Here is a 24783-nt window from a genome sequence, read left to right on the forward strand (position 1 = left end):
TATTTTGAATGAATAACGCAGCAGTGGCGCATCTCGTGGGCTAGACTAACAAAACAGTAAATTGCAACAATGCAACAACGTCACTTACATCATTATCACCGCATCTCGCACGCCACTGATGACGATCCCTGATGCACTCCTAACATTCAAATGCAAATGTTTATTTTAAATTCGACTAATATTCATTCTTTATTCACAATCTCCTCATCACAGGCAGGCACAGCACTCATTTCAGCATGTGTTCATGTTTGTGTGTGCAGTCTGCGTCAGTCATAGCATGTGCCTATATCGTGAGCTATATCAAACTTTTTTTTTAATCGGAATCGAAGATGGTGTACCGTCGATAAATATCGATACCGTTTTATCGCCCAGGCCTAATATATATATATATATATACAGTGGGTACGGAAAGTATTCAGACCCCCTTCAATTTTTCACTCTTTGTTATATTGCAGCCATTTGCTAAAATCATTTAAGTTAATTTTTTTTCCTCATTAATGTACACACAGCACCCCATATTGACAGAAAAACACAGAATTGTTGACATCTTTGCAGATTTATATATATTTGTGCTGTCCATTGCTATGGCGCAAGAGCGTTCCCTTTATTATCACTAAACGCTGTCACTCATCTTTGTTCATCGTGATCTCACAAAGTTACATTATAATCATGAAGTTCTCTACACTGCACAATGAATCTCTTATTTACATTGCGTCTACACTTTGTTAAATTGAGATGATTCGTGCTGAACATAACACCTGAACAAATACTGCTGCGGCAATTTGAGCTGTGAGTGGATTATAACTTAAATGCCTTTGATTGGCTGTTGGGTTCAAGAAATCAACAGATATGTCTGTGATTGGCTACATTGCTCAACGCTGTAAAAGATGTTGAAATAGAAACCGATCTCCAGAGCGCAACCCATAAAGCACTGGATAGTTTGCCAAATCTGCAATGAAATGGCATTATTACAGCATTAACTGAGGGTGCTATTGATTTCGTTTGAGGGAGCTTAGCACCCTGTAGCACCCCCGTAGAACCGGGCCTGTCCGGCACTAACTGTTGTACTGTTTAGACAGCTACTGAAGTAGGACAGAGAGAGAAATGAAGGATATTGCAGCCAGTAGCTCAAAATAAAATCAACAAAAGAATAGCTGCTGCTGAAGTTAAAAATCCAAACATATAATGCTTTGAAATGAGCTATAACAGCAAGAAAAAAAAGTACTGACAGGGAAAATGTTGGTCCTTCTATCTTGGTGTTCTTTGTCACAGTATGAAAAAATGTGTTTCTCTTAAAATAAGGAGTTAATTTCAAGCATCCTGTCTTTTGTTAATAGTGTTTCTTGATTATAAGGTCTTAATGATAGTAGTTTGGGAGGGTGTAGTGCTGAGCTGTTCAAGTCTCTCAGTGAGAACAGGTGTTCCCTAGAGGAGGTCAGGAGTGTGTGTGTGTGTGTGTGTGTGTGTTTGGGGAGGTATACAGGGAAAGCTGAGTCAGGCTCACCATGTTAGCGGGAGGTCCTGCACCATCAAACCACCCTGTAGAATTAAAGTGCAGCAGTAATTTTCCTGTAATAAGAGAGTGTTGATGGGGAGCACAAAGCCAGTGATGGTTGTAAGAAGAGATTATTTCTTCTAGTCTTTTTTAATACTTTTTTTGGCAGCCGTTGCTATCAAACAAATATCACAAGGCTGTGTAGTGTTTTGTCTTTTCACTTTTCTTCCTGATCACACAATCCCTCTTATGTCCTTTAAGCTGCCATTATTTTAATAAACAGAGCTTTCATTTTCAAAATATTCAAAACACTCTTGTCTCTTTTGTCAATGTATTTTTTTTTAATGAGAACAGAATAGTAGCTCTAAAAGGAGAACACATAACAGTGTCCGGCTGTACTGTACAGAAACAGGATAATTCAAGGTCATTGGCTGTCAAATACTTGGCTATGGAGAGACAGACTGGCAGACACAGATGGATTTCACTTGATCCTTGGTCATTTAAATGCAGTGTCAGACTATTCTTCCTCATGACAAAGCAATGTAAAGCACTTACAGTTACTATAATTCTAAAGGTAGCTACTACAAACAGGACAGTCATGAATTATGGTGAATTAAAAACTTTTAGCATTCACAGCTGCACCTGCTCCCTTTTTATTTGGTTGACATTCACACATGCTTGACGTTCATGAAGCAGAACAGATGAGAGAAATGAAGAATGCTAATTAAATTTAGAGATGGTGAAAGAGAGTGCATGTTTATAAAGAGTAGACATAGTGACATATTTACATTGAGAAAATAAAGATTATATAAAAATAAAGACTATTTTCAATCATTTTTCAAGAATATTTATAATATTTCTTTTATTTTTTACATGATTTATTGGATGTTTTTTACATTAACCTTTCAACTGCCAAATTTACACTACCATTCAAAGGATTGGGGCCAGTAAGACTTTTTAAAATATTTTAAAATAAGTCTCTTATGCTCACCAAGGCTGCATTTATTATTATTAAGAAATATTATTTCAATTTAAAATAACTGTTCGTGTGTGTGTGTGTGTGTGTGTGTGTGTGTGTTAAAATGTATATTTTTTTCCTGTGATAGCAAAGCTGAATTTTTAGCAGCCATTACTCCAGTCTTAAGTGTCATTTGATCCTTCAAAAAGCATTCTAATATGCTGATTTGCTGCTCAATAAACATTTGTTATTATTATCAATGTTTAAAACAGTTGTGTTGGTTAATTGTGCAAAATATATTTCTATTTATAACTTTATTTTTACTTAATGCATCCTTGCTGCATAAAAGTATTAATTTCTAAACCAAAAAATCATTGCCTTCAATTTTTCATTTGGTGAAGACTGATATGGATTGATATGAAATTCTAAAAAATTATAAAAAAAGAAATGCAAAAGTAATGTAATGTGTTCAAGACAATTGCAGTTCATAAGTAATGGCCTCATTATAAAGCAACTTTTTTTGTAGTTTTACTAAATATTCCTTAATTATTTTTTAAATAAATTTCCCAACACTGTTCATGTGTACAGCACAACTTCATACTTTGATGTTTTAGGCCACTTAAATAACGGCTGAGGTGTTCCTATGGTGAAAATTTCATTATGTATTATTTGTACTACATACAAATTTGTGTATCACTGCAAGCAGGATTTACTATCTCTTGTTGATATTATAGAGTGTGCAGTGTAAATCTACACTAGGCCCTATCAGAAATAGACATGTTAAGGCGACTGAGAATGTTTGGCTGGTGATTGCTTACACGGCCGTGTGAGTGGTAACACCCTGCCGACTACACCAGTCTACTTCAAACATCTGGGGAAATACTAACCCCCATCACACACACAAACACACTCAGACACACAAACTGATTCTGCAAATAGCTCGCCAGTTGCTGATCTGGCAGACATTTTTTTCATGTTCTCTTTGACTATGAGGGGCAGCCATTTTGCCCCCTGGTGTAAGAATCAGATTTATGATGTTCATTATGGTTGCTACTATTCCGCTCATGCAGGCAAGGCAGTAAAACACCCCTATGAAGCGCTGGACGAGCCTTCCGCGCTGCGCACACATCTGCAGACTGTCTTTTTTATGAGCCCCCGTGCCAGGCTTCCAGGACAGACTGTGATCTATCAACATTCATTCCCACCACTGCCAAGAACAGAGTGGGAAAGAGAGTCTCTGTGTGAAAGACTGAGCGCGAGGAGAAAGAGAGTGAGAGGCCGAGAGGAAGATCGAGAGAACAAGCCAAAACACTTTTTGTTTTGATTCTGGCTCATGAATTAGGGTTTTCACACACACAGCCGGACTCCCTCCACTGAATCCGTCCATACAGAACAAGATTATTATCTAGGCCTCCCGACGCTGTATTCTTTCCCCCTGCCACTTATTATACACATGTGAAAAAGCCAAAAACTTGGCTAAAGCCCCAATTTTCCTTAAAGGAGACAGTCAGAGACCATAACCTTAAAGAGATAATTCACCCAAAAATGAAATATCATTTAGTCATCCAAATCTTATGACTTTTTTTTACATTGGGAATGTAAATATTAAATAAAAATATGATTATTTTCATTCATTATTCAATTTTTTAATAAGATTCATTGTTTTTGAACCGCCACTTCTGTTCAAAAGTTTGGGGTAGGTACTTTTTATGTTTTTCAAAGAAGTCTTTTACAGTATGCTCACCCTATTTGAGTAAAAATACAGTCAAAACAATAATATTGTGAAATATTATTACAATTTAATGTAACTCTGTTAGAGACTCAGCAAGAGGAGAAAGAGAGTGAGAGGCCAAGAAGACAAGTCAAAGCACTTTTTGTTTTGATTTTGGCTCAGACCAAATAGATAATTCACCCAAAAATGAAACTTCTATCCTCTTTTTGTCATCCAAACTGTATGATTTTTCCCCCTGTGGAACACAAAAGAAGATATTTATTTTTTGACTGGTTTGTCTGTAAAATTAGTCAAAGGGGTCCAAAACAACATTGGACCCCAGTGACCTTAACTGTAGGCACAAAAAAAGAGACATTATTCATAACATCTTCTTTTGAGTTCCACATGAAGTCAGGTTCGGAACGGCATGATTGTGAGTAAAGGTTGGAATACACCAGTGGCGGCTGGTGGAATATTTTCTAGAGCACCAAGTCCAACAATTTTAGCATACATCCCAGTATGATTTATCCCATTATAACAAAAGGAAAAATATTAAGACATGAAACATTAAGATTAAGTTTGAGATGATTCTCACAAAGCTACATTTTCTGCAATATTTTTTCAAGATAAATTAACAATTTTTTTTTAATTCTCATAATTTACAATGTATATATACAGTCAGTGCAACAGCAAAAACTGAGGAAAAAATAAATGTCACATTTGTTTAGAGCATTTTCTTCGCCGGCCACGGCTCACTTAAGCCCGCCGGCCGCTCCGAAGACAAGCCCGCCGGCTGCTCCGATGTCAAACCCGCCGGCCGCGCCGATGTCAAGCCCGCCAGCGGTTCCTTTCCTTAGTCACCGCCAGGAGTGCCGTTCCTAGATCCAGAGGATCCCGTTCCTTAGTCATGGCCAGGAGTGCCGTTCCCAGTTCCAAGGGATCCAGTTCCCCAGTTTTGGCCAGGAGTGCTGTTCCCAGTTCCAGTGGATCCAGTTCCCCAGTTTCGACCAGGAGTGCCGTTCCCAGCTCCAGGGGATCCAGTTCCCCAGTTTTGGCCAGGAGTGCACCCCGAATTGCCAGATCTGCCATGGCGCCCAGAGCTGCCAGATCCGTCACGGATCCCGGAACGGGCGCCGCCATGGAGGCCTTCCGTCTGGTAACCCTACTCCTAGAGGCCTCCAGAGCGCCCACCCCCATGTCAGACTCTGGTCTGTGTTTTGCTCCTCATGTGCCTTCCTTGCCCTTATTTGGTCCTTCCTGTTCCTGTCCTCATTGTGTGTATTCGTCTCCAGCTGTGTTTTGATTAATTAGTTCATTTGCTCTCAGGTGTGTCCCATTGGTGTCTGTGTATTTAAAGTGTTCTCAGTTCCTAGTTCTCTGTCTGCTGTTAAGTGTCATTTTGGTTTGCCTGATGTCTCCCGTCCTGTGATCCTGCGTGCCTTCATTAAAACATTTTTGATTTACTTTATTCCTCGTCTCCTCGCTCGTTCCTGCGCTCCCAATGTGTGTGTGTGTGTGTGAGTGTGTGTGTGACAAGTATATTCCAGCCTTAAATGATGACAGAATTTTCATTTCTGGGTGAACTGTCTCTTTAAGTAAATCTACTGCCAATGTAAGAACACAAGAAATAATGCTAGTGATGAAGAGAGCTAGCTAGACCCAATCGTGGTAGGAAAGGAGAAAGAGCATGAACTTAAGGATAAAGAGCAGTAAAGAACAGTAAATGAGAAGCAGATTATAGGCAGTTACTAGCAGGAAGCAACAGTTTCCTCCCTCACTATAGTGGCGGACCCCCATGGAGAGGATAAAGGCCTGGAGTGTGTTTGTGTGTGGTTGTGTTTGCTTCCGTTTCACTGCGGTTCACTGCCGTCCCCTCCTCTTTGCTTCGTGGCAGTCTGTGTGCTGTGATGGGGAGGGGGTGAAACTTGTCTCCCAAACATAAACCTTACCAGCTACACATAAATATGCAACCCATGCTCATTGGAGAAATGTGCCTGTGGTGACATTTATAAAAAATATTACATCGCTTCTTGCTTGTTTCGCAACAATTTCAAAGTGAAATATCCAGTGAGTGGCAGTAAAAGCATGTTATATTTTATCCAAAACTGATGAAGGTGAATCTGCCTATGTTTTGTTATATTGGTAGTTGTTGTACATATCACGGCAGTTTGCAAATTAAATGTCCAGTGAGTGGCACTAAAAAGTTAATGCTCCTTCACTTTTTGAAAATGACATACTTAACAAAACCACACAAGATAAAAAATTAACCATGCCATTTTAGCTATTTTAAGTCTTTGAGTTCTTTTATCATGACTACTGTTTCACAGGACTCCACAATACAAAACCTTGTACAAAACTTGTCCCAGGTGAGCTACTGAACAAGATTACATCAGAAAAGCAGTACATATGGAGCTGGTTATGTGATGCAAACATCAAAATATGTAAGTTTACAAATCATCCACTATGGTAATCGTATTTGTGTGAAAAGGAATAAAAGTTATTGGTGTTTTACTGACACTAGTGTTCATTTCACCTGTAAACTGAAGTGAATTATATAAACTATACAGTATATATAGATGCATTTTTCAAGTTTTGCAAAAATGTAGGAAGAGGCATGTTTTTCCAATGAGCCTAGGTTTTTGGCAATGACATACACTTTTTTTGAGATACACTAGGATTTTCAGGGTCCCAATTAGAACCATAGTGGGATCTTTTACCCACAACATTCCCAGTTGTCTGATGACAGCCCTGCTAGAATGGGAGTTTCCAAAAAAATTTATGCATTAAATACATTATGGTACATCATCCTATCAGAGTTCACTTGACTTATATCATGTTACACAGCACCCCAAGCATACTATCATATTCACACCTTGTGTTTCTCTTCATTCTGAAATGTAAACCTGTGAAAGCTGTTGTCATCCTTTCAACTACAGTCTATCCTGAGCCAAAGGCTGGATGTGGGCTATGGCTGATGCATGTTTAAATCACAACAGAGAAAATGAAATTTGACTGAACAGCTTGAATATCAAATCACTAAAACAATGCTAAAATGAGAGTTAAATGAGTGTGATGCAGCATCTGACCTACATCCAAGACACCAGCTCTGTGCTACATAACTTTACTGTCATCTATAATTTATACAAACTGTAAATTACTGGTCAGGGAAATGAGACAACAGTGAACATGTGAATTGACCAGATATGTAAGTATATAAGAGAGTGAGAATTATGCTTAAAATTAGCCGAAAATGTGTAATTGGAATAACAACAAATTACATTTATATTCAAGATGCATTTTTTAATAATGTATTATCATTGGAAAATAATAGACTGATTGAGAATAGAATTGAGAATAGATCAAAAAGAGAACACTGCAAAAATGTTGCAGTGTATAAATTTAATTCACACTGAGAGAAAATTATAAAAGCTTGAGAACAATAAACAATTTTGAACACTGCATGAGACAAAAAGACATTTATCTGTCCAAAGCAACTACAGTCTATGTTTTGTTCTTTAAGGACACAACTCTAAGTTGAATAATTGTCATTAATACCAATAATAATTAAAAGTAAATAAATAAAATGAAAAATAATTTTAACTTACATAATTGTATTGATTTGTATTGAGAAACTTGGTTGTCACAATAACTGAAATATAATGAATAACACATTCCAAAGCAGTATCAAATATGTCATGGCTGCACACATGAATAACATAAAAAATGTAATAAATTAAAATAAAAAGTAAAAATTTTAAAAAGTAAAAATTTAAAGTAAAAAGTAAAAAAGTAAAATAAAATAAATGTACAAAATTTAGGTCACAGTCTACAGCTACAAGGTGGAGTGAATAATAATTGTTGTAATAAATTATGCTGTCTCACTTTCTTATAGCCTTGTGACTTTTTCCTTTCTTTAATTGTTCTCACTCACTCTTCAAGCTTCCCTTATGCTTTATGTACCCCCAAACCACCATCTGAAATAGCCACCTATGAGTCACAATTGGGGTTGGATGAGATCCTCACTGCTTTTACAAGGCACAGAGGAAGGCTCCCAGTTCCGTCAGCTCATTAAAAGCACAACATGCCCACATGAACCCATAACAATGCAGATCATCATACTCCTTCAAACACACTCTTTACCTCAGGCATGCAGGCCACAAAATGAGATGAAATAAAAAAAAATCCAAATCCCCAGATGAAGAGAAAAAGGTCCAATACCGTAATATAATCATAATGAGACTGGTGGTTTATTTCCAAACAACATTATTTCCATCAGTCGATTATCCTTGAAGAACTTGGTTCTGTCAAATCATTACTAAAGCACCATGCCATAAATAACCAAAAACACCCAGCAAGCCTCTCTACAGCTATGAGGCACGTCTTTGTTCCCTCTCATTTATCCATTATTGTCAAGGATTTATAACATCCGCTTATTTCTGCCATGTGAACAGACTGTTCAAAACTCACCAGAGATGAATAATGTAGTTATGTTTAATTATTTGCTAATAACATCTAACCAATTCATAAAAATAAGTACATGAACACGAATATGGACATTAACACAAATACATTCTTACAAACATTGTTTGCAAGATGAGAGCATTAAATATAGAGGGTCTGGCTCTGTACCTTCTATAATCCTTGGTTTTGGACACTCATTATCGGGCCTGATACCGCGCTCATGTACTCGTACTCATACTCATTAAAATGCTCTGATAGCACACAACGTGTCAACAGTGCTGTGCCCAGACAAAGTAGCACCGACAACAGAACAACAGAGAGTAGAATGGAGTTATCAGAGATTAATGAAGTAACAGAGATGTCTATGAAGTACATGCATTTAATTATATAAATATAATGTTAAACATTCAATATTCATGCCTGTAGCTGATGTGCACAAGCTGATAAGCAAAGCACGCTGAGTGGAAATGTCAAAAAGCAAAAGCAAATACGAAACAATTACTAAAGTTACTTGACAGTAAGGAGAGAGAGAGATAGAGCGAGGGAGAGTGTGCGCACTTGTGTTGCATGATCTTGATTGCTCTTCGCTCACTTAGCACACACATGATTTGGATTAAAATGAAATCGTGAATACAAAACAAACTAAATTTATAATGGCATTCACTATAAACAACATATTTATTTAAAGTGAAAGTGAAACTAGTAGCCTGTGTGAAATGTGCTTTACATGTGCTAGGTTTCTGTACCCAATATTTTCAAAAAATTACAAATGTTTTGAAAATACAGGTATCGGTATCAGTATCGGCAAGTACCAAAAATAAAAGTATTGTATCTTACTCGTTCTGGAAAAAGTGGTATCGGTGCATCCCTACAGTTATCTTTCTCTCTCCAGTAGTGTTTTATCCTATGCATTACCCTCATAATGGGATATACATATCCCTGCATGCTGGACAGAAAGCGCACACCCTCAATCACACACACAAACACACGCTCTCACATATCCCTGATCATGCCTACCTCTTGTGTTGGTTGCCATATCCGCCACCTTCTGAAAGGCATCCAGAAATGCCACTGCTGCTAAAACCGTGGTTCTGAAACGCACAAAACCAAAGGAATAAATTGATGACAATTTTCTTTTCTCAGCATTCAATAAAACCTTCCTCACATGACAGGTGCGGATGTGAGCCAGAGACTGAACTTACCGGAGTTGAGAGTGCAGCTTGGTGGCCTTGGCACTGAAGTCTTCCCAGACAGGATATGAACACTGCAAAAGAACAAAGACACAAGGTGAGCTGTGAATGTGCACTTTGTGTAAGTGTGTGTTCAATGTACAAGCAGTAAATGTGTCATTTTTAGGTTCAGTACATTGCTCATACACTATCTTTCAAAATTTAGAAGCTGTAAGTTTTTTAAAGGGGTCATATGATGCTTTTTTAAAGATCATTATTTTGTGTATTTGGTGTAACAGAATATGTTGACATGCTTTTAATGTTTTTTGTCTCTTGTGCTCACCAAGACTGCATTTATATGATAAAAAATGCAGTAAAACAGTAATATTATTGTCAGGGAACTGGAAGAGAGATGAAGTGATGACTCAAATGCAGGATGAAATGGGCATTTATTAATGGGAAAAAAACTAAACAAAAACAAACAAAAACTACCCCAAGAGGGAAAAACAGGTAGGCAGGCCAGGACAGGGCCCGTGTGGCGGAACCTGTGGAGCTGAAGCCCTCCAGGGCGGAGCATGTGGAGCTAAAGCCCTCAAGGGCGGAGCTGAAGTCCACCACAGCCGAGGAGGCATTACTGAAGATCCCCATGGTGGAGCAGATGACCACCACAGCAAAGCAGATGGGAGAGAGGGCCACCATGGTGGATCAGGTGGAGCTGGAGACCAACACATTGGTGCAGGTGGGGCTGAAGAAGACCACCACAGTGGCGCTGCAGACCACCACAGCAGCGCAGGCAGAGCTCCTGACCACCATGGCTGAGCAGATCCACGGGCCGGAGTAGGCTCTGGAGTGGACTCTGAAGGCTACTGGACTGGAGCAGGTTCTTGAGCGGATTCTGAGAGCTCCTGGGCTGGAGCAGGCTTTGGAGGGGATTCTGAAGGCTCCTGGACTGGAGCAAGTTCTTGATTGGACTCCGAGAGCTCCTGGACTGGAGCAGGCTCTGGAGTGGACTCTGAAGGGTCCTGGACTGGAGCAGGTTCTTGAGCAGATTCTGAGAGCTCCTGGGCTGGAGCAGGCTCTCAAGTGGATTCTGAAGCAGGCTCCTGGGCAGCCGGAGTGAACTCCGAAGTGGCCCATACCCGCAGAACAGCCCTTAGGTGAAAGGCAAAGACAGCCTTCCTGACGCTGGCAGCAGCAGTGAAATCGGACGGCTCTGTAGCGGCCTCCATGGCCAAGACAAGGAGAGTGGGCTGCTCAGTGATGGCCTTCGTGGCGGCAGCAGTGAAATTGGGCAACTCTGTAGCGGCCTCCCTGGCTGAGACAAGGAGAGTGGGCTGCTCAGTGACGGCCTTCATGGCAGCAGCCGTGAGAATGGGCTGTTCTGTGGCAGGCTGTTCTGGCGTGGGTAGCTCAGGGACCTCTAAAACTACTGAACTAAGGACCACCTGAGTCGGGTCCTCCAGGACCACCGGACTAGGGAACACCGGATTCGGGTCTTCCAGGACCACTGAACTAGCAGCCATTTTGTCGAGAGGCTCTGGAAAGGCAGCCATGACGGACCGAAATTCTGGAGTGGCGGCCATGACGGGACGAGACTCTGGAGTGGCGGCCATGACAGGACAAGACTCTGGAATGGCGGCCATGACGGGAAAAGACACCTCTGACTGCCTCCCATTGTGGGCTAGAAAGTCCACAAATGCCCCCAAAAGACAGGTGCTTCTTGCCAAACCTCCTCCAGGTACTGATGGGCTCATCAAGGGCGTAGGTAAACAGGTCCTTGAGAGCCACATCGTTGTAGCCCAGCCCCTCCGCAGCACTCCAAAACTCACTGGCGAATTCCCTCAAATCAGTCCCCCATTGCTTTAGGGAACTCAAGGCCTCCACTTGAAGCATACGTTGATAGAGGGGGCTGCTGGTAGTGAAGGCTGGTAGCTGGAGTGAGCCCTTCATCTGCTGAGTTCTCATCTGGGCTGGTTCGTTCTGTCGGGGAACTGGAAGAGAGATGAAGCGAGTACTCAAATGCAGGATGAAATGGGCATTTAATAATGGGAAAAAAACAAAAAAATTACAAAAACTACCCCAAAGGGGAAAAACAGGCAGGCAGGCCAGGACAGGGCACAGCACAGCACGGCAAGGCAAGGCAGGGCAACACTACACATACAACATCGACACTCAGACATAATACATTAAACAACGAACCAGCACAGGACTGCAGACACAAGGAGAATAATTAGGGAGACAAATGAGGAGGGTAACGAGGGAGACACAGGTGGAGTAACTAAAACAATAATGAGATAACAAGAAGGGCGGGGTCAGACAATAGACAGGAGAGCACATGGCACCAACAACAAACAACAAGCCATGTGCTCAACAAAACACAGTGACATCTGGTGGCCAACTAGGGCACACCAGCAGAACCGTGACAATTATGAAATATTATTGCAATTTAAAAATAACAGTTTTCTATTTTTATAAATTTTTTAAAATGTCATTTTTTTACAGTATCATTACTTCAGTCTTCAGTGTCACATGAAGATCCTTAAAATATCATTCTAATATGCTGATTTGCTGCTCAAGAAACATTTCTTTATCATTTTTATTCAACACAATCAGTGTTGAAAACAGTTTTTTTGTTGAAACTGTGATACATTTTGATGATTCTTTGACAAATAGAAAGAACAGCATTAATTTGAAATAGAGACATTTTGTAACATTATAAATGTCTTTAATGTCCCTTTTCATCAATTTAATGTCCTCTTGCTGTGCTATCAGTAAGAATACAAATAGAGGTCAATGTGAATATATTTAATGAAGTATGTTTAGTAATTGCAGCAGGATTTTAACAATAGATGAAAAAACTGTAGTCATGGGCACTGTTACAAACATAATGTGTGTGTGTGTGTGTGTGTGTCTATATGGATATGGTAATTTGGGGGGATGTGGTTTGTCCTGGGGCAGGAATAGGAGTGTCGTCCGGCGATAAGGGGATGAGCCATGTACATTTCTGCCCAGTTGCCACGGAAACGCAGCAGACGAAGTATTCTGTGTGACGTCTGCTTTACAACAGGCCACGGGCTAAATGCAATATCACAGTAGTCAAGCAGAAACTAACAAGCATGACGACTAGTACACACAATCTTGTGACTGTCATCCTAAGCCGTAATGGTGTTTTTCTCTCTCAAAATCACTTCAATAAGGATCTTGCTTCTAAAACGTTCAAAATATTATTTTTATACACTTTTCTGATACTAAATGTAATCCTTAAATTGGACTGAAATTTAGCACTTGAATTTAGTAAAACATTTAGCTAAATTTTGCAAAACATCATCATAATAACAAACATGGTACATAATATGGTTTTTGGACATGATATTATGGTATGGTTTTTGGCCATGACAAAATGTTCACTTAAAAATGAGCTTCATGTTCAACAACTACATTCATTTTATTCAAATTACTGAATCAACCCAAATATATTAGGTTACACCAACAAAACTAAGTTTTATGGTAGGATCAGGTAGAAACAGTTCTTTCTAGTAACAATTGCACACTGCCACATTTTACAGTGTGGTATGAGGTTGATACTGTAATCTGCTCCCAAAATATTAGCAATGTCATGAAGTATCACCTTGTTAGGTCAATGTTAAGTATGTTTTTGAGACATTTATCCCAAGAATCTCCTATTATTATCAACCTTCACTGAACATACTAAACAACATAATTTTTGATCTCACTATCACCGTTGCATCTCCCATTCCAGCTCTTCTTACAGTATCCCCATGTACCTGTGGCACTGCTGGTGAAGCAGCTTTTGACCACAGCTGTCTTTGTTAGCTTCTTAAGACCGCTAAGCTCAGTTGAGCTTTGAGCAGGGCAGATTCAGACTGCTGTGTGTCAAGGGATGAAATTAGCCGCACTTCAGAGCATAGCTGGAGGTCAAGATTGTGCTCAGCAACTGGAAAAAGACCTGTCCCCTTCCTCATACACCCAAACACTACTCAGCAAAATCTGCCCCTGTGCCATCTCTCACCTTGCCCCACAGTCAAAAGAAGCAAGAACGATTTTGAAATAGAGAGAAAATGAACTGACACATGGGGACCAGCAAAATGCATAGTCTAACACACTGTTTGGATGGGATTTGTTTCATATATGGCATCAGAGTTACTATTTTTATGCAGAACGTCTGTCATTTCATTTACTGAATCGAACAGAATAGGGATGTCTAAATTTTACTGAGGTGGGAGTGTCTGTTGTCTGGATGTAGAATAAGGAATTGTATTATAACATTATTACAAACAAGTAATAAAAGTAATAAAACAAGTAAATAAATAAGCAGACTTAATTATTTTTAGCATGGGATGTCAGCAGTACTGCTATTTTACTCAAAAAGCTGGCAAAAAAAGTCTTGGCATAATTCATTTTAAAAATGTTTCGCTTTAGTTATGTTATGTATAATTAAGGTCAAAATAAATGAACACTGTAAAACATTGAAAAAAATTTGAAAATGCTACAGTAAACACTTGTTAACTAGTTGACAAGAAATTCCCTTACTATGTACAGTGATAAATAAAACTAAAATAAGAATAAATCTAACAGGACATTTCATGTCATTTTACAGTAAATTACTGTTAAATTTACAGTTTTTTAAAAGTGGAAAAGAAGTCAAACGTACATTATACATTGGGATTTTGTTTATTATACATCATTTTAGTGTCATGTGTTTTGTATTTGTCTGCATGACACGGTTCACTCACTTTTTTTTCTTTTGTTTTACTGTAAATCAAAGTTTAGTCCATAAAACCTAAAATGTTGCTACCGTAACCGCAACAACAGCTGCCATTTTTTTACCATAAATTTCATGGAATTTTTAAGAAAAGACTAGCACTGTGTATTCATTTTTTTTTTTAAATGTTAAAAAATCACAATAGCACATATTTCTATTCAGACAAGTTTTCTCTGAGGTCCCCTGAATTAGCTGAAAAACAGTACTGTAGGTTCAATTTTCTCCATATATATATGAAGAGTTCCAATGCAAAAGCCTCTAAAAGCCATCTTGGTCAAAAATGAGATAACGATACTGAGTGAATGCTCTCCACACATCGTATATGTTCATCAAGTACTTTCATTTCAAATGCGCTAAATCCCAGCCTCAACCCATTCAGAAGTACCAGTACTTACATAGAAACCTATACATAGTAGCCAGAAAGAAATGGTAATTTTAAAGAAAAATGTCAGACGTACTTAGAGGCTTTTGTATCTTAACTCTTCATATATATATATATATATATATATATATCAGTTGTGTTAAAAAAACAAGTTTCTTTAAAATGGGATTAAAATAAAAAACTAAGTCTGTCAAACAAACAAAAAGAAAGAAAGAAATAAAGAAAGAAAGAAAGAAAGAAAGAAAGCTTTCCTTTGATCCAGCTTCTCGTCCTGCTTGTTTGATGTCTGCTAATTTGCTCTGAAATCTGAACACAAAGGAAAAAATGAAATCGCATCATATGACCCCTTTAATACTGTATAGTTTTAAAAAAAGTCTTATACCATTATTTTCTACAAAAATGTAAACAAGATAATCTAATATATAATCAAGTAAAGCATCTATTAACTCTCAAAAAAAGTAGCAATATTTTTTCTCATGATCTCTTCCTCCTAATTTTTAAAAAAATATTTTTAAATATATTTTTAAGTTTAACATGCAGATTTATCATGACTTATCAATTCATAAACGTCATTAAGTTTTGGACCATAGGGGTTGGACATGGCATTAAAGATTGAACTACCTTTTAAAAGATTTACTTGCCTGAACACACAGTCATGAAGGTCTTCACGGGTTATTATGACCAGGCAGCTGGATGACCATCACATTTTCTACTTAAAAATATAATATATAAAATATAAACACCTTATTAAAAGTAATAAAATATCAAAATGCATTTAAAATTCAGATTAAAATTCACCATTCACCAAAACACCATGGCTGTGCATATATAGACTAGGACCATATAGACGCTCTGATTCAATCATCATAATTACAAAATACAAATCTCTGAGAATCATATTGTTCAAGACAGGTGAATAAACTGCAGATGCAGAGTAGGATGAACATCTGTATTGATCAGCCACTGCATTGTTTACTCTTTTTGTCCTTAAATTCATTCTGTCAGACAGTATCCCTGATTCTGTTGAAGAGGAGTACAGGGCAAACAAACCCTGTTCCTTGATAATGTGGTGAGGATTAAATTCAATTGATTATGATGATGGTACTTGCAAAGGTCAGCTCAACATGTTCAGAGATATACTACTTGCTCAATTTGAGCTCCATCATTATCAGTGATCCTTAAGCAAATCCACTAACTTCTAAACTTCTAAATTACAGTATGTCTGCTATGCAGTTCCTCTTAACCAGACTATAAAAGTGACACATGCAACTAAAAGAGGCCAGATCCAGAGACCCATAGATGTCTATGAAATCACCAGAGAAGACTGATTTTGCTGCTATTGGTCTGGTTTAACAAAGGAAGCCCTCTCTGGCATCATTCTTGCTAATGGAATCCCACGAGGAGCCACTGCCTCAGAGCTTATGAACACATTCTGTCAAAGTTCAACTGACTCATTTTCATTTATGCTCTGAAAATGAATAGCTCACTGCTGGTTTAATTTCTCTTTTCTTCCCCACTCCTTTCACTGGTGATTGCAGAAGACAAAAGCAGAACTGCGTTAGACTAATTCCATTTCTACAGCTGAATCAACTTAAATGCTGAACAATGGCTCCAGCCATTAAACAATAAAGGATATTATATTATAATTCATATACTTATCTAGAGTATCACTTTTGCAACTGAAGTCTGTTGTCAGCCTTTTCTTGCTCTACTATGCCCAAGCTCAAGTATTTGGTACACTGGTACTGTATGATTGATTTCTCTTGAAGCTCAATGTGTTCTGGTCTTATTGCTAGAACTGTGTTTCAACACAAACATGGGGACTGTGCCCTGATTAGTAGCTCATTAAGAAGTTCTTAAGAGGGCCTCCTTGTTAATATTGTCATCAGCACTATGTGAGTTGTGAAGGTTAAATGTAGGCAATGAATATTTAATTGTTCTATATTTAAATATTTAGCTGGGTATTTATAATACTGTTCCCGACTATCAATGAATACGTTGAGTTGTCTCTAAGGTTCATGTAACACTGCAAAGTTTATATTAACAAAGATGTTTAGGGGGTTAAAGAGTTGCACAAAATGAAATGATATTGCTAACAGAATGTCTGTTGCGCATCACATCTCTGACTCTTTGGCAAATCACCAAGCTTGAATTACACTTGGCAGACAGGTAAATTGTTGTCAGATTGAACAGTGAGATTGTATGCTTCATAATTTATGAGCAAACTCAAAGCAGCTTACTTATGCTAACATACTAATACAAACAAATTATAACACTTGGATGCCTTTTCAGCCGAACGGGATATGCTCTATTTGATTTTTTTTCCCCTCAGCTATGACTAATGAAGGCTCTGTGACAGAACCTCTGAGACATTGATATGCTCTTGATAAGATAAATCTCTGCTCCGCTGTCAACTCCTCCACCTCTACAACCAGCAGATAAAGGGATGAATGGGGGAATGGAGGAATGCACATATTCGGAGAATGGTCATCAAGGGGCTAGTGGAAGCCGTGAAACGTGATTGGCTGCTCTGCTTCCGCTGGGCTCCTTTGAAGTGGCACTGATTGGCTTTGTGCCTTTGTGGGCAGAGGACAGAAACTGCCAGTGTGTTCAAAGCTGTCAGGCCCACAATGCAGTACACAGAAGTCTTTGGTGCGGATGAACCAATGAATGAATGAAAGATGGAGGCAAATCATCTCTATTTCTGACATTTACCACAGCAGCCTGAAGCCATGCCCAAATGAATAATGGAAATCACTTAACATGAGCGCTATGCAAGCTCTTCTTTCCTCTCTCTATCTCTCTTTCTCATCCATTCTCTAATATAAATGTGTCATTCCTTGAACTGCTCATTTGTATTTCTCATTCCTTCCATTTGGTTCCACGAATCCTCTTCTAATATGCAAGCATCAGTAATTTCCATACTTTTTTGTCTCCTACTAATAACAGAACGTAACAACATAAGGTTGAGAGTGTATGGCACAGACAGAGACTGATTTGAGTGTATATTAACATATATCTTTCTCTTTCTAACACACCCAACCAACCTGACTTAAATCTGTTTGTTGTTTTTCTTCCTCACATTCAGTAAGGGTACTTAGTCTGATTGAAAGCTATATGACAGAAACCACTCAGAGATACTAGATGTTGTATATCCTGATGCTGTATGTAATTTAAAAGGAAGGGAGGTTACTGTGATTGACTACTAGTCAGAAAAATGGTGCAACTTTAATGACAGGGTTGTCATCAAGCTGAAAGGAACAGGTACCTTTGTGTGCAACAATATCTGTCTAGCTCTGGCTAGAGCTAGTGAGATACACAATGAAGTATGTCTAGACTCTTTCACACAAATTCACTAACTTTCTAAGTTAAGGTTAAGATCTCTAAACCTTAGCCATTAGACTGCACCATGTGTGAAAGAAGGGGCTTTAAAAATGAAATGCAGTTTAGATTGATACATATTCAGCTGCAGGATCAGCTGAGTTTAAGGCAACCCAGATGGGGCTCAAATCCACAATCCTCAGCTCCAAATATGATGCCCTACCAAGAGGCCACTGGGCTCATATGACAGTATTCCCAACAGCAAAGCTCCCCGCTTTGAACCTGAGTGGTAAAATGTTAATTTGACACATATTTCAGTGCTTACCCATAGCCAACACACTTTGGAAGATTTTCCTCATGTCAGCAGACATAAGAGATGAGATGAGTTTGACAGGCCAAACAAAGACGCACTGAGTATTCCTGGGATATTGCCAAGAAAATTCCTCCATCCAAAGCAACTTGATTCATCTTTAACAAGCCTTTAACAAAAACACATGCTCATTTAGATGCCGCGAGCCTGTTGTCCCAGGGCTTTCCCAAATTAAGAAATAAAGAGATATATAATGTGGACATGAGTTGAGTGGTCACGAGGATTCTCAGCCTCAGTAAAGCAGTAAAGACTCGTTCACAACAAGATCAATCACTGTAACAATAACTAAATTAGCATCCACACCAACGCACAATAACAATCTGTCTATTATAAGAATACAGAAATTATGTCATTTGCCATTTTAAATGATCAAGCTCTTTAAATGGGGTGGATTCTGATTGGCAGTCAATGCTTTTGTCAGTCATTAGCTGGAAAAATCATCTTGAATGTGATTCCAACAATGTTGTTTCTCCATATTGTTACTGTTATAGTTGTGATGTGGATTGTGGACTTCCCTATTCTCAAAGAATTAGAACAATTATTAAAACTTTATAATTATAGTTATCGCTAGTGTATTTGGTGTGAATAAGCCATAGGACAGGACAAGAAAATGATTTTGGTTAACCTAAATTTGATAACCATTAAGCAACATTACAGCTGTTTCTTCGATTATGGTCACTTCCAGCTGTGTGGACACTTTCTAGTTTGTTATTTGTCCACTAATAATGTCCAACAGTAGACATACATGCATCCCAGGAGCACTGTTTCTTTTATTTTTGAAAGTAAATCATGAAAATTCACACTGCACTGCCATTTCTGCCACATCTCAAATGATATTGTTTTCTGTGGTAGAAACGACAGTGGTGGAAATTACATTTTAAACATTAACATTAAAATATCAGCTAATTTCCTAGCAAACATTTTATGCATCTTAAATACACACATTAATTTATATTTGTATTAAATTATATATTACACATTACACATTAATTTATATTTGTATTAAATTATATATACATAAAATTCTCACACTTTGCCTGTACTGACAGAATAATAGCTTGATTGGAAATAAGGCCCAACGTATGATCTGTATAACATTTACCTTTATATTTAGAACTTTATATTTTTAAGCACAGATCATATGTCATAATTCATTTTAAGTCTTTCTCTTGCTGACAATTAATACAAAATGATGATTCATATTTTTTATGAAGGATTTTCATATTTTAGATCAGTCAAGCCAGAGCCAATATTTTTTAATGTGATATTAATATAACTAAAAGACAAGGTTGAAATCAAATCTTTTTGTATTTACTTACTTACTTACTTACTTACTTACATTTAAATGTAATTTTAATAAAAATCAACCTTTGGAACACAAAAGCACTCAAAGCCAAAGAAACACCCTTATATACCATGATCCAGTGGGGAACCGTCAGGGCCCTCTAGGCCCTCAGAGAGGGCCTAAACTATTGTAAAAACAATATTTACAATTTTTAAATATTTTTTTAAATGACAAACTTTTAAATATTATTTTTAATAAAAAGTCATAATTTCCCAATCATCATCTAAATAAAATAAATACAATTTATGTGGAAATAAACTCTTCAAATCTGCCTATTCAGTGAATGCGCTAAATGAACTCCACCCATTTTCTCCATATTAGAATGTTTCTGCCTAGCGTTTGTGGCTCTGTGATTGGTGGTCCAGCTATGAAATTATAGAGGGCCAAGCAATAGTAAATCAATGGGAGCGTAATTTTAAATGACAGGAAAAACTGACCAATCATATCTTTCCTCTAAATGGGCGGGCCTTGTTATCACTCACTTTATGACCAGTTCCGCCCGCTGTGGGATCTCTATCGGAAAAATATATATATACGCTGATAAACTAACTAGCTATTATTCACGTCACGATGGAAGCTGCAAATAACGTAAATGAGGACATTTACTAGGCTGCTGTGCCAATAATAATATTATTTAATATAAACACTGCTTGTTTGTAATAAAGTGTCTGTTGCTAAGTTGTTTTGCTGTGAGCGCTGTCATGATGTGCTGGCTTACATTAAACATTACATTTGTTGGTTTTGTGCACAGACCGATTGTGTGATGATGCATTTGTAATGAGGATTTTCATTTAGTTGTTTTGCTGTGAGCGCTGTCATGATGTGTTGGCTTACATTAAACATTACATTTGTTGGTTGGTTTTGTGGACCGATTGTGTGATGATGCATTTGTAATGAGGATTTTCATTTGACTTAAATTTAGCTATGTTTTATTTTGGTGATATCAGTCACTCTTGCTGCGCTGTTTTCTTGTTGCATTTCTGAAAGGCGGTCGCACACCGGACGAGAAGCGCAGCGCCGCCACCGTGCGATGCGTGACTCTAGGGCAACTTATCGGACACCGGACGAGTCGCGTTCAGTTCGAGATGGCAGTCCAAAACCTTTAATCTACTCTCCAAACAGTCAAACATTCACTTCAAGAATGAGCAAGTAGTGTCAATGAGTTTGAAGTTCGGTGATTAAAAAAAGAACAGAGCAAACAGAATGAGAAAGTGCGGTCAAAGCACGGAGGCCGATGGTGTAGAAAACAATGTGTTCGAATATTAAAGACATGGTGTGGCGCAGCACTGCGGTTCTCGTCCGGTATGTGACCACATTAAGGCTGGAATAGCCTCTAGTTTCAAAGGTGGAATTGTCAAAGATGACTTTTAGAATTAGACTCTGTAAACTAGGCTGGTAGTCTGTTTTCCACCCCGACGAGGGTAGGGGGAGAGGGCCAAGGTTCAAAAATCACGTTTCGCTACTGCCATGATCCCAGTTTTATCTCCAGACAAACATTCAAAGGATTACTAAAGGCAGAGCTCAGATTCAGTAGCCAGGCAGAATGAGATCTAGACCGAGTGTGTGAGTCTATATGAGCGTCTCTGCTCTATACAGGCTGGTATGCACAACTCAGTGTGAGGCATGCGAATGTAAACAGCAGTGATATACAACAGGTCCAGCTGGCAAACAGACAACTGTGTGCTTGTGTCATCATCATGTCTAACGCTGGTGTCCCTTTCTCGCTAGCTTAGAGCCCTTTCACCTAAAGAATGAGGGTAAGAATGTGGGCCTAAATATGACAGCCCGCCCCACTCCTCAGTCATTTCCATCTCATTTCTCCTTCCCCCTCCCTTCAAATCCGAGCATCCTCCCCCCTCCATGATTCAGAGCCATACTCATAACAACCCTTTTACAACAATGCCCTCCTAAGACCCAGACACAAAAACACACATATAGCAAACATACGTTGATTTAAAAATCTAATTGATGTTCACATTCCCCTGTGGAGTTAAACAGAGTCATATATGGCATATTATTCCTTCCTGTTCCTATTTGGCAAGAAACAAGTAATCATTCACGTACAGTTCAATTTTTTTTCCAACAGGCTAGTTTCCAAACAGCATTCTTCAGATCTGCTGAGTGATGAAGAGCGCTAGAAGAACAGTAAGCTGAATCTATACTTTATTGATTCCGTTGGGGAATTTGGGCTCCTTGTTTATTCCAGTACTGTTGGGATCTCAGAGAAGGAACAAAGAAGATCCAACTGACATTCTGGTGATGAGACACATATGACAAGTGAGCTGGCAATACCCACAGGCTACCCACATCCCACAAACCAAGACATGCAAAGGCAGAAGCAGAGAGAATACAGTGGTAGCTTTTCAAATCTTGAACAGTAACTTCATTTTTAGATTCTTTACTGAATGAATTGCCAGCACTTTCTTTGAGCAATCATCATAAAATTGTTGAACTTAACTCTCTTTACAGTCCTCAGCTGTGTTCCTGCTTTTCCCATCTCAGTATAGCAACATCAGAGGATGGCGAGGGCAAACCGAATGTCTGCACAGAGTGAGCTTGAGCGAGACCAAGAACAGCGCAGCACCTGAATCAACCTACATCTTAAAGCTGAAGCCTGGATCTAGGTCTCTCAGACAGTGCTCATTCATGACTGAACTGTGCCAGACACCATGTGCCAATGCCACTGTCTGCTCAATATCATTCAACAGACATGCATGTCATGACCCATATTTCGCAATCCCCATTTACAGTAACAGCATGGAAGCAAATTGGACCACGAGTGTGCTGGAGAAGCAAGAGTTAAATATTGAATGAGAAGAGAATATCTTTGTAAGCAGAGCAGAGAGAACAGATGCAGATGCTGCTCAGAGCTGTTAGACCTTAAGAAAATCACGTCTTTTTGTCAATACAGTAAAAAGACCGTGATAGTAACAAACAGCTTCAGGGCTTCTCAAGAGAGACAAGATATCTGGTCGCTATTGGATTTCACTGGCTGAATGTTATTGCCAGAGCGTCAGTAATGCATGGAAACGAGTCCCGAAACCCGGTCAACATTCAAAACGAATGTGCGTCCCACTCACTATGTGGTTAAAATATTAAACCCGACAGAAGATCAATACGGTGTTTTCATGCGAGCGCGGCCGCTCTTTTACGCTCATAGACCCAATGATATGACGGAACGCTGCAATCCGTCAGACAGACGCAACAAATCTCACTGTGTGTGACACGGAATGGCGCGCGGCTGCATCTGCTTAATCAGCAGCAGCTCAGTCTGTTTCCCATTGTGTGTGTGAAACCCCCTCCATTTCCATGCACAACATTCTCATGTGGATACAGTGTATTCAGCCGCACCGGCATTAGGGCGAACCGTATCGAGTTGCCTTCATAATCTAATGTATAACCTAATAGGCCTCTATGTATGTATGTAGGTATGCATGTATGCATAGGCTATATCTATGCATGCATTTATCTATCAATCTATCAATCTATCTATCTATCTATCTATCATAATCAGGGAGGATAGTGGATGTCATATAGCGCTCCCCCTGTCATTTAGGTCAAACATGAATAGGCGATTGTATAGCTATTGCATTATGGTTATTTGCTCAAAGCCACTTTAGTGATAAGGGGTTTGAGAGCTTCACCATCTGCATGCTGGTCACGCTCGTGAAGAATATGCGGTTACATGTGTAGCGATCGTGTCAAACCTCTCACCTTCATATCATTGACAATCGCCTGGAATAATCCACCAAGCGCGCCGCACTCCTTCTCCACCGACTCCACGTTTATATTATCCATCCTCAGTGAATATCCTTCTGTGAAATTACTTCCACAATATCCCGACGAGACGTGTGTGAGAGTGTTTTTTGAGAGCTAGATTTCAGCAGAAATCGCTGCGTCTTCAGCTGTCGGTTTGCCCAGAGGATTGAGGCAGATGATGGGGAGAGACGAGAGAGAGGTGGGTTAATCTCTCTCTCTCTCTCACTCTCTCTCTCCTCGGCTCCGGTTCTACTCTCCGCGGTTGGTGGAGGTTAGGCTCGTGGATGGCCCCGCAATAGTCACGGTCATCTTCGGACAACGATGCGGAATCGAGCTGAATGGATGTGAGAAGCGGAGTGCGCCACCCGCCCGGCAGAGACAGCTGAGTGAGTGAACTGAGTAGCAGCCGCGCAATGCGAGAGAGCCAGTAACTCGATCCATGCGAATCGTATTGGGCAGAACCGTTTCTCTTGTCACATGGAGGTCAGAGGGAGGAGAGAGGGGACACAAACACACAGACCGACCGATGCGAGTTATTCTGTCTGAATCTGATTCTAAGTCTGAAACTAATTTATTGTGCATCTTTTTTTATATATATATATAAAACAGTATTAGTAGGCAACTTGTCATATTGCATATTGTTGTGTGTATCCAGTTGAGTATGATCAGTGCCTGAAACTATTAAAGGAGTAGTTTTATCCTATTGTAAAAGTCATAGAGGTTTGGAACGACACGAGTGTGAGTAAATGATAACAGAATTTTCATTATTGAGTGAACTGTCCCCTGAAAACCATATCAGTTTGGATATAAAGGGTGGGATTCAGTCTGCATATTCAGGGATTTCATTAATGCCAAAGTTGTTCTGTGATAAATGATAATGAAGCTGAAATGAGATTTCATGATTATGTCTTACTGCTGTGATAAAGACCCAATCATCTTGTTCTCTTGCCACAGTGGAAAGGGGGAGAATGACGCCCTCTCTTAAAGATTCAAAACCAAGGTCACGGAGCCTGAGTGGTCGTTGTCTAC

The 24783-nt window shown here is 39.1% G+C and overlaps 1 protein-coding gene and 1 long non-coding RNA gene across 2 annotated transcripts in view; both read right to left on the minus strand.

Annotated features, from left to right (window-relative positions):
• LOC107707865 (uncharacterized) overlaps positions 1-8939 on the minus strand; it is a 26238-nt gene extending 17299 nt beyond the window's left edge. Inside the window, exons 1-2 of the long non-coding RNA XR_001636303.1 lie at positions 8930-8939; positions 3308-3311 (exon numbers count right to left, since the gene is read on the minus strand). This is a non-coding gene — a long non-coding RNA (uncharacterized LOC107707865). The remainder of the gene's footprint in view (positions 1-3307; positions 3312-8929) is intronic.
• The window catches only part of LOC107707854 (MTSS1-like protein), a 61321-nt gene extending 37123 nt beyond the window's left edge, over positions 1-24198 (minus strand). The window contains exons 1-3 of the mRNA XM_016511957.1: positions 23710-24198; positions 9828-9889; positions 9643-9716 (exon numbers count right to left, since the gene is read on the minus strand). Of these exons, the coding sequence (XP_016367443.1) occupies positions 9643-9716; positions 9828-9889; positions 23710-23793 (220 nt within the window). The 5' untranslated portion in view covers positions 23794-24198. The remainder of the gene's footprint in view (positions 1-9642; positions 9717-9827; positions 9890-23709) is intronic.
• Between the last annotated feature and the right edge of the window lie 585 nt (positions 24199-24783).

Source organism: Sinocyclocheilus rhinocerous, unplaced genomic scaffold, assembly GCF_001515625.1.
Source record: "Sinocyclocheilus rhinocerous isolate Xijiao unplaced genomic scaffold, SAMN03320098_v1.1 scaffold2340, whole genome shotgun sequence".
Classification (NCBI taxonomy): domain Eukaryota; kingdom Metazoa; phylum Chordata; class Actinopteri; order Cypriniformes; family Cyprinidae; genus Sinocyclocheilus; species Sinocyclocheilus rhinocerous.